General features: G+C 35.0%; 1 protein-coding gene across 1 annotated transcript in view; it reads left to right on the forward strand.

Moving 5' to 3' along the window:
* Positions 1 to 9,877, forward strand: part of NMT2 (N-myristoyltransferase 2) — a 41,486-nt gene that overhangs the window by 17,735 nt on the left and 13,874 nt on the right. The window contains exon 9 of the mRNA XM_008591580.1: positions 1,341 to 1,511. Within this exon, the coding sequence (XP_008589802.1) occupies positions 1,341 to 1,511 (171 nt within the window). The remainder of the gene's footprint in view (positions 1 to 1,340; positions 1,512 to 9,877) is intronic.

Here is a 9,877-nt window from a genome sequence, read left to right on the forward strand (position 1 = left end):
AGAAAAAAAAAAAAAAAAAAAAAAAAAAAAAAAATGACTTTACAAGTTTTGGTGTTCCTACTAACATTTAGAAATGTGTTATTTATTTCATGTATTTGCAGTTAGGACTTGGATATTTCTGACCCTGGCTTTGAGAGCCATAAAAAGTTCTAAAAGTATGAATTGTTTATTAAATGTTAAGGACTTAAATTCTTTAAATTTAGATTATTAAATGGCATTTCAGCTGCAGTACTATATCTTTATAGATGACATAAATCATACTTGAATGGCTCACAGTAAATAGTCAGCTAAGGACTGTTGGGTCTGTAAATATAAAGCCTGCATCTCCCATTCCTCCTCTTCTACAGACTAATCAATAATCAATCAGCACTATTTGTCACTGAGTCTTAGAAACCTCAGCACTACTACTAACAGTCATCAGAGCTCATGATACTCATGATAAAAACCGATTTTCCTCCTTGGGCTTCTACCTGGGGCATGCAGAAATTGTGATGATCTAATTCGACAAGAAGTTTTTTATTTTAAAGTATTTAGAAATCATGTGGGGCAGAAAAGGTAGAGTAGCAATATTTATATAGAAATTATTCATCTCTTAAAATTTATACAGTATTTCTCCAAGGGAAAAAATCAAGTTGGCTGGAAAAATCGAGACTGTATTTCTCAGTTTTTAATTTTTGTTTGTTGGTCTTTCTCACTTCTAGTCTCAAGCACCCTGGCATCTCAACAGTTCTAAAGAGCCAAGTGATGTCAGGAGCTTTTCTGAGGACAAACACTTGAACAGATTCAAGTGGGGGCTTGTCCTGACCTTTAGGCTTTTTATTCCAATGGCCTAAGTTTAAAGTTATAAAGCTCTGGAGTGATGATTAAATTCCCACTCTAATTACCTTTGAATCAAAAGATATGGCAGGAGAGGCCAGGCCTGGTACTTGGCAGCCACTGGCCTTTAGAAAATACCTGCTTATTAAAATGCTTGCCTTCCCGTCCTGTCCAGTATGATTACTCTTATATTATTTTTGTTCCAGAGAGCAAAATCGCTACACTCTTTTCATGGGCTATTGAATAAAACAAGCTTCTCAAAAAGATACAACACGTTGTCTAGCCTATATTTTAACCCAGTGTTTCTCAAACTTTCACGTGTGTACAAAGCACAAGGGAATCGTGTTGCTTTGCAGTTTCTGATTCACTAGGTCTGGGGCAGGGCCAAGACTGCAGTTCTAACAAGCTCCTATGTGATGCTGATACTGTGTGATGCCGATACTGTGTGATGCCAGTCTGCGGTGTGAAAGACTTCTACTCCTCTTATATGTAAACCTCTGGATTTTTGTTTTCCTTCTCACAAGGTTCCAAAGACTTCAGGTTTGAGACCGATGGAACCAAAAGATATCAGAGCAGTTCAAGAATTAATCAACGGTTACCTGAAGCAGTTTCATCTAGCTCCAGTGATGGATGAAGAGGACGTAGCCCACTGGTTCCTTCCCCAGGAGCACATTATCGACACGTTTGTAGTGGAGGTAAAGATAAGGTGATGAGATAGTCCCGAGAAGTATGAAATCCTATGCAATTAAGTTTATTTGCCAGAAAGATCTTAGAGTATCCATCTCTTCCTCTTCCTTCCTGGCTTATTGCTTCTGCACCAGATTTCTGCTCACCCTGATAGAGCCACATCTTACAGTTTCCATTCCTGGACGAGCGTACAGTTTTACTATTTTTTAGTGGGAAACCTGGATGTAACCTGTGTGATTTGTTGCTTTCCTCATTTTTCAAAAGGCCAATTTGGATGACCTCATCCTGGGTGGATACATCCCAAAGTTTAATATTCTTTGGTTTTGCAAAACTGGTTGGAACTGAACTGCTTTTGGTTGAGGTGTCATGATTGAATTTCTTAACCTTTGTTCAAGGGAAAGAAGGAAAGTGATAGTTTAGGTTTTCTGATTATTGGTTAGATGAATTTAACAAAGTGCTTTTTAAACCTTTTCTAAAAAAAAAAGCTTGGAATTTGTTCAAATGGCATCTCACTTGGAAGCTTGTTTGGTTGCAGTGGGGTTGAGCTGAGAAGATGGTAGGTTCCTGGAGGAGAGAAAAGAGTGGAAGCAGCTAGTTAGAAGCCACTGTAGTGGTCTGTGCTCATCACTTGCAAACACTGAGCAGAAGTGTCTACTCAGCACCGTCAGGCATTGTCTGGTTGTAGGATCAATTAGGGCCGTAATGGTGGGAGTGAATTGTCTGGTTGTAGGATGATTAGGGCCGTAATGGTGGGAGTGAATGGTGGAGGTGAAATCAAAGGATATTTCTGAAGAATAGCTGAGCAGTCTTTGTAAATTTTTATTTCTAAAATAAAACAAGAGTGGACATCTTTGTACATAGATCTTTACACACTTGTGTAAGTTTTTCTAGGGCAGTACTTCTCAAATTTTTGATCTCAAGACACTTTTATTCTCTGAAGAATTATTGAGGACTCTAAAGAGCTTTTATTTTTATGGATTATATCTATAGTATTTACTGTATTCAAAATTAAAACAATTTAAAAATATTTTTATTTAATAACAATGTAGCAATAGTAAATCCATTACATGGTACCTAAAGGACATATTTTGTATGAAAAATAATTATTTTGCCAAATAACAAAATTAGTGAATGAATGGTATTGTTTTACATTGTTGCAAACCTCTTTAATGTCTGACTTAATAGGAGACAACTGGGCACCAAACATCTGCTACTGCGTTCAATCTATATATATTGTTTTAGTTGAAGTATGTGAAGAAAATATTTCACATGAAGTATTAAGGATACAAAAAAGAATGAGTATTTTAATAACTTTTTCAGATAACATGGATAGCCTTTTATCTGAAATCATATCAGTCAACATTTTATACTCTGTTACATTTAAGTCCATTGGTTTGTCTTGTCCTTTAAATGAATCTTTTACCCACCTATGAGTTTGTAACATCATGCATTAGTCATTTGGGGAATATTGGTTCACTAAGTTACATAGATCTTCCAAATATTGACATTTTGTTATATGATATATAAAAAAATCATATTCATTGATAGCATCACCATTGTCATCAGAAAAGTTGATAATAAAGCTCATGATGGAAGATACAGGTTTTTCAAAACTTTAACTTGCACCTAAAAGCTCAAATTTTATCATTGGCAACAAATCTTGCCAGATTTTTCCTTGAAGTGACAAGCTCACATCATTTATTTTAAAGAAATTGTGCCAAATACCCAAGTCTACATGACCATAGTTTGCCAGCTCCACTTTGAAGTAGCATTCTGTGAAAAAGTGGCCAGTTCAGCTCACAGCTCAGTTGCGTAGGGCTTGTCCTCGCGGCAGCCTTTATGTTTCAGTATGCGGCAGGAGCATGTATGCGTTCTTCTTTCTGTTTTATCAAGTGCTTTATTAAAAAGATTTGTACTTTTGGGTCAAGAGTTAATAAAATTAGTCATTCTTAATGCTTCATCAAGGACATGCTTAAGTGAAACTGACTTCTTTCAACTGCGAGGGTTAAAGGAATGTCATATGTTGAAGAATGTGATGATCACTGGCATGGTGTGGTGCCGCGGCCTTGTCTTGTGCTAAGACACCAGGAGTTTTACCCACCAGTGCCTTTCCTAACATGGTGAACAAGGCAAATAACTTGTTAGTGTTGTTATGAAAACAGTTTTGACCTGACATTTCTGAAAGGGTCTCAGGTGGCCTCAAGGTTCACAGACCACATTTTGAGAACTGCTGTCCTAGGGTAGCAATTCTATATATACTCAGAACCGCTGAGTCTGAGGGTCAGACCCATCTCTAACATTATTAGAGATTACCAAATAGCTCACCAAAGTACCTTATTAGCAGTATATGAGAGTTCATGTTTCCTCACAGCCTCACCAACACATTCGTATTATCAACCTTAATTTAGGTCTGTCTGATGGGTATGAAACAGTATCTCATTTTAAATTTATATTTTTTAATTACTAATGAATTTCACATCTCATAGATATGTTAGCCATTTTTATTTCTTATATGAATTTGCTGTTCATATAAGTTGCTTATTTTTCTTCTTGACTGTAGTTTTCTCACAAATTGTGAAAGTTTTTCTATATGCTGAATACTAATCCTTTGTATTGTGTTCTATTTCTGGGTTCCTCTATTCTATTCCATTAATCTCTGTGACTGTCCCTCAATCAATACCACACTGACTTGATTACTGTTAGCTATAGTAAACCATGATATTGGGTAGAGTAATTCCTCCCACTTTATTCTTGTTTGTCAAGATTCTTTTAGCTAATCTTTTTTCTTTGCCTTTCCATATACATTTTAGAATAAGCTTGTCTTTGTCTACCTTGCTGGTATTTTGATATGAGTTACCTTAAACCTATAGATAATTTGGGGAGAATTGAAAAGTCTTCCAGTCCATGAACATGGTATATCTCAACATTTATTTGGATCTTTTAAAATTTCTGTTATCAACATTCTGTAATTGTCAGTATTCAGATTCTGTACATGTGTCTTAAGTGTATGCCTAAATATTTCACTTTCTTTGGAGTGACCATAAATGATATTGTGCTTTTAATTTCAGTTTCTTCATGTTCTTTGTTAGTATATAGAGATGCAATTGCTTTTTTTGTGTTGATCTTGTATCCTGCAACCTTGATGAAATCACTTATTACTTTCAGGAGTTTATGTGTAGATTCCTTGGGATTTCTATGTAGACAATCATGTCATCTGCAAATAGGAACAGTTTTATTTCTACCTTTCCAATCTCCATGGCTTTATTTCTTTTTCTTGCCTTATTGCAGGGGCTAGATCTTCCAGTGCTTCATTGAATAGGAGTGGTGAAGGTTCACATCCTTGTCTTGTTCTAAATATTAGGTGAAAAGAATTCAGTCTTTCAACATGAAGTATGATGTTAGCTGTAAGTTTTTTGTTAGATGCTCCTTATCAATTTGAGATCATTCCCCTCTATTCATAACTTGCTTAGAATTCTAATGAATGTGTGTTGCATTTTGTCCATTGCTTTTTCTGCTTCAATTGTTACATGATTTTTCTTTTTGTAGTCTGTTGATATGATAGATTACATTGACTAATTTTTCAGATGATGGATCATTCTTGTATACCTAGAAAAAATCCACCTGATCATGGTGTTTAATTCTTTTTATACATTGTTGTATTTGTATTGCTAGTATTTTATTGAGTTCATGGGAGGTATTGGTCTGGGGTTTCTCTTTTTTATAACATCTTTGTCTGGTGTAGGTATCAATAATGACCTCATAAAATGAGTTGGGAAGTGTCAGCTCATCTTCTGTTTTCTGGAAGAGTTTGTATGGAATTTGTCTTAATTCTTTAAATGTTTGGTGGAATTCTGCAGCTGAAGCCATCCAAGCTTAGATATTTATTTTGGGGAAGTTTTAAAACAGTGAATTAAATTTCTTTAATGGTTACAGGACTATTCAGATGATCTATTTTATCTTGATTGAGTTTTAAGAGTTTGTGGGTTTTGAGTAATTGGTCCATTTCTTCTAAATGGTTGAATTTAGGAATATAAAATTGTTCATAGCATCCCCTTGTTATCCTTTTAAGGATCTTTAGTGATATCCCTTGTTTCATTCATGATATTGGTAATTCATATCTTCTCTCTTTATTTTTCTCAGTCTTGTTAGATTTGTATCCATTTTATCAATTATTTTCCCAAAGAACCAGGCTATTTTTTAATTGATTTTCTCTATTCTTAATGTCATTGATTTCAGCTCTTATGTTTATTATTTCGTTCCTCCTGCTTGCTTTTGGGTTTATATTGCGCTTTCCTAGTTCCTTGTGGGAGGGATTATTGAGAACTTTCCTTGTTACAAGTATGCATTTAGTTATATAAATTTCCCTCTCTGTATTGCTTTAGCTGCATCCAGTATATTTTGGTATGTTGTGTTTTAATTTTCATTCTGCTCTATGTATTTTTAAGTTTCCTTTAAAACTTCTTCTTTGGCCTGTGACTGTTTAGAACTGTGCTGTTCAATTTTGATGTGTTGAGAGATTTCCTGTTGTCTTTCTGTTACTGATTTCTAGTTTGATTCCATTATGGTTAAAGAACACCCTCTGTATGGTTTCAATTATTTTAAGGTTCTTGAGGTTTGTTTTATAGCTCAGGATATAGTTTATCTTGGTGAATGTTCTATGGGAACATGAAATGTGTACATCACTGTTGTTGAGTAGAGTGTTTATATATATGTCAGTTGGATCAAGACAAACTGACAGAGTTGGAAGAAAAAAATAGACAAATCCACAGTTACATGTGGGGACTTCCACATCCCTCTCATCAACTGATGGAACTAGTAGAAATAAAATCAGCAAGAATACAGAAAATCTGGATAACAATCAATCAACAGAATCCAAATGACATGGTACGTCTTTTTCTGTCTTTCAACTCATTGAATTTCAAGTGAGTTTCTTGTTAGCAGCATATAGTTGGGTCATGTTTTTTAATCCACTCTACAAATCTTTCTTTTGATGGGTGTATTTAAACCATTTGCATTTGTGATCATTATTGATATGTTAGAGTGTAAATCTACCATTTTATCATTTGTATTCTGTTTGTTTCCTCTGGTTCTTGTTCCTCTGTTTCTTTTTCTTGCCTTGCTGTGGGTTTCTTGATAATTTTTTTAGGAGTCTGTTTTATTTATAGTGCATTTGAGTGTATTTGTGTAGATTTGAAGATGGTTGCTCTGGTATAATATACATATGTGACTTATCATCGTCTGTTGATGTCAACATTTTATCACTTTAAGTGACCTACTTCTGTTTAGGTATCTTTACTTTCTCTACTTTTAAATTATCATTGTCTTAAGTAGCAGAGGTGTTATAATTCTTGTTTCAGTCATCATGCATGATTTATAACACTCATGATGAGAAGCACAGTTTATTATATCTACCCAAATTTCTGCTCTTTCTAGTGTCCTCTCTTCCTGTCTGATGGACCAAGATTCCTTCTTTTATTATTTCCTTTCTATTTGAAGAAATTCCTTTAGCCAGTCTTAAGGGTATGTCTGCTGGTGACAAATTCTTCTAGTTTTCATCTGTGTGAAACTCTCAATTTCCCATTCATTCCTGAAGGATAGTTTCACCAGATACATAGCTCGTGGTTGACAGTTCTTTTCTTCTGGCACTTAAAAAATGTGCCATTTCCTTCTGGCCTCTGTGCACTGTTTCTCTATGGCTGCTTTTAAGACTTTTCTTTGTCTTTAGTTTTCAAAAGTTTAATTATGATCTGTCTTGGCATGGATTTCTTTAGGTTTGTCCTGTTAGGGTTTTCTAAGCTTTTTGAATTTGTAGTGTCTTTTGCCAAGTTTGGGTCATTTTCAGCTACTATTTCTTCACATACTCTTTCAGCCTTACACTTTCTCCTTTCCTTCTAGGACTCCAGTGGTAAGAATGTTGGATCTTTTGTTATTATCCCACAGATCTCTGAGGCTTACTTATTTTTTATTTTTATTTTTTAAGTCTATTTTCTCTCTGTTGTTCAATTAGGGTAAATTCTATTGGCTTTTCTTCAAGTTCAGTGTTTCTAGCCTCTGTCATCTCCACTATCGAGTCCTTCCAGTAAATTTTTTTATTTCTGTTCTGGCATTTTTCAAGTCTATAATATCCATTTGGTTCTTTTTATAACTTTTCTTTTTTTGCCAAAATTTTCTATTTTTTCATTTGTTTCAAGAGAATTTGTAATGAATGGAAGTATGTTTATGACAGCTGCCTTACAATCTTGTCAGATTACTCCAACATCTGATTCAACTCAGTGTTGGCATCAGCTGGCTGCTTTTTTTCATTCAAGTTATGATTTCTTGTTGTTATGACAGGTGATTTTTACATTTATCCTATACATATTGCCTGTTATGTGAGGAGACTGTGTCTTAGTTACATCTTTTATTTTAGCAGGTAGTCACTCTGTTTATATGAGCATCCAGGTTCTGGCCTTTGTTGGCTGTTGTTCCAGTGACAATTTAGTTTTCAGGAAATTTAATTTTCACAGTATTATTCTGGTCTGCTTGGTCTATCTGGTGTGTCTGGGACTCCCAACAACCCCTGCTACTACTATCTGAAGGATTGGCAGGGGGTTCCCCAGACTGGGCAACCCAGTGTCTTGGGTAGGAAGAGCATCTCAGAATTGTGGGCTCAGGAGGCTTCCCTGGCTGGGCATTTGTGGTAAGATCCCCCTAGCCTAGAGGGATTAGAGAGCACTTCAGGCCTGGGCGCTGCTAGTGAGAGGACAACCCTGCCACTCCAGTGTCTCGGGATGGGGAGGGGAGTTGGAGAGTCTCAGGGCCACTGGTACAAAGAGGCTTCCAGGGCTAGAATCCCTCTTGCCAGTTCTGCCTGGCCACCCTAATGTTTCTGTACTTTTAGTTTTGTTCCTAGGTGTATTATAGCTTTTGTTAGTGTTGTAAATAGAATGTCTTTTTAAAAAATATGATTACATTTTCTAACTGACTGAAGTGAGTGAATAGGAATGCTAAAGATTTTTGTATATTAATGTGTTTAGAAAATTTACTGAACTCTTATTGGCACTAAGATTTTGTTGAGATTTTCTATGTATCCAAACATTATATGGTAATAATTATACTTTTAGTCTTTTCCTTCTTAATCTTTATACATCTTATTTGCTTTTCTTTTAGTATTGTAGTGGTACAAAATAGATACCAAAAGTTCACCTTCATTTTGATCTTGACTTCAACATTTAGCCATTAGAAGTTTTTGCTATAAGTTTTTGGTAGCTTTCCTTTATCTGGTTAATCAAGTTCATTTCTATTCCTTGTTCAGTAGTTGTTTTTATTTTGTTTTGTTTTTTAATCATGAATTGGTGTTGAATTTTTTACATCAATTTTATTGAAGTATAATTTACATAAAAGAAAATGCCCAGATTTTAAGTGCAGAGTGTGATGAGTTTTGACAAATGAATATACCTACATAATTACAATCCAAATTAAGATATAGGATCCAGAAAGTTTTCTTGTGTCTTTTTTCAGTCCTTTTCCACTCTCACACCCAGGCGACAAGTGATTTTATTTCTGTCACCATAGATTTGTTTTGCCTGTTCCAGGACTTCATGTAAGTGAAATCATACAGTATGTACTCTTTTTATATCTAGCTTCTTTCCCGCAATATTATTTCTGTGAGATTTATTTATAGTTTCATGTGTCAACAGTTCATTCATTTTTATTGCTGGTAATAACTTGTGTGAATATACCACAATTTGTTTATCCATGCTCCTGCCAACAGACATTTGGGTTATTTACAGGTATGGTTGTTATGAGTAAAACTGCTGTTGGCATTTGCATACCAGTGGTTTATTTATTCTTGAAAAGAGGGTGCATGTATGTCTAACTTCATAAGAAACTGCCCAACAATTTCCAGAGTGGTTGTACCATTTTATGCTTCCACTGGTTGCTTGATCCACATCCTCATCAACACTTGGTATTGTCTTTTTTTTTTTTTATTTTAGCCAAGTGAATGGTGTATCATTGTGGTTTTAATTAATTAATTAATTTATTTATTTTTTATTTTATTATTTTTATTTTGTCAATATACGATGTAGTTATTTATTGTGTCCCATCACCGAAACCTCCCTCCCTCCTCCCTCTCCCGCCTCCCACCCAGGTGTGGCCCCTCTATTTTCTTGTTGTAAGAACTTCAAAAAAAAAGTTGTGGTTGTTATATCTTCCTCTCCCCCCGCCCCCGGTTTTTTTTGTTGTTGTTGTTGATGTTGTTGCTGTTTGTTTGTTTTTTTTTGTGTGTGTGTGTGTATGTATGTGTGTGAATTGATTCATTCACCTTTAGCACACTCCAATAAGTGAAAACATGTGGTATTTCTTTTTCACTGCCTGACTCGTTTCACTTAAT

Source organism: Galeopterus variegatus, unplaced genomic scaffold (assembly GCF_000696425.1).
Source record: "Galeopterus variegatus unplaced genomic scaffold, G_variegatus-3.0.2 Scaffold7056, whole genome shotgun sequence".
In the NCBI taxonomy this organism is placed as follows: domain Eukaryota; kingdom Metazoa; phylum Chordata; class Mammalia; order Dermoptera; family Cynocephalidae; genus Galeopterus; species Galeopterus variegatus.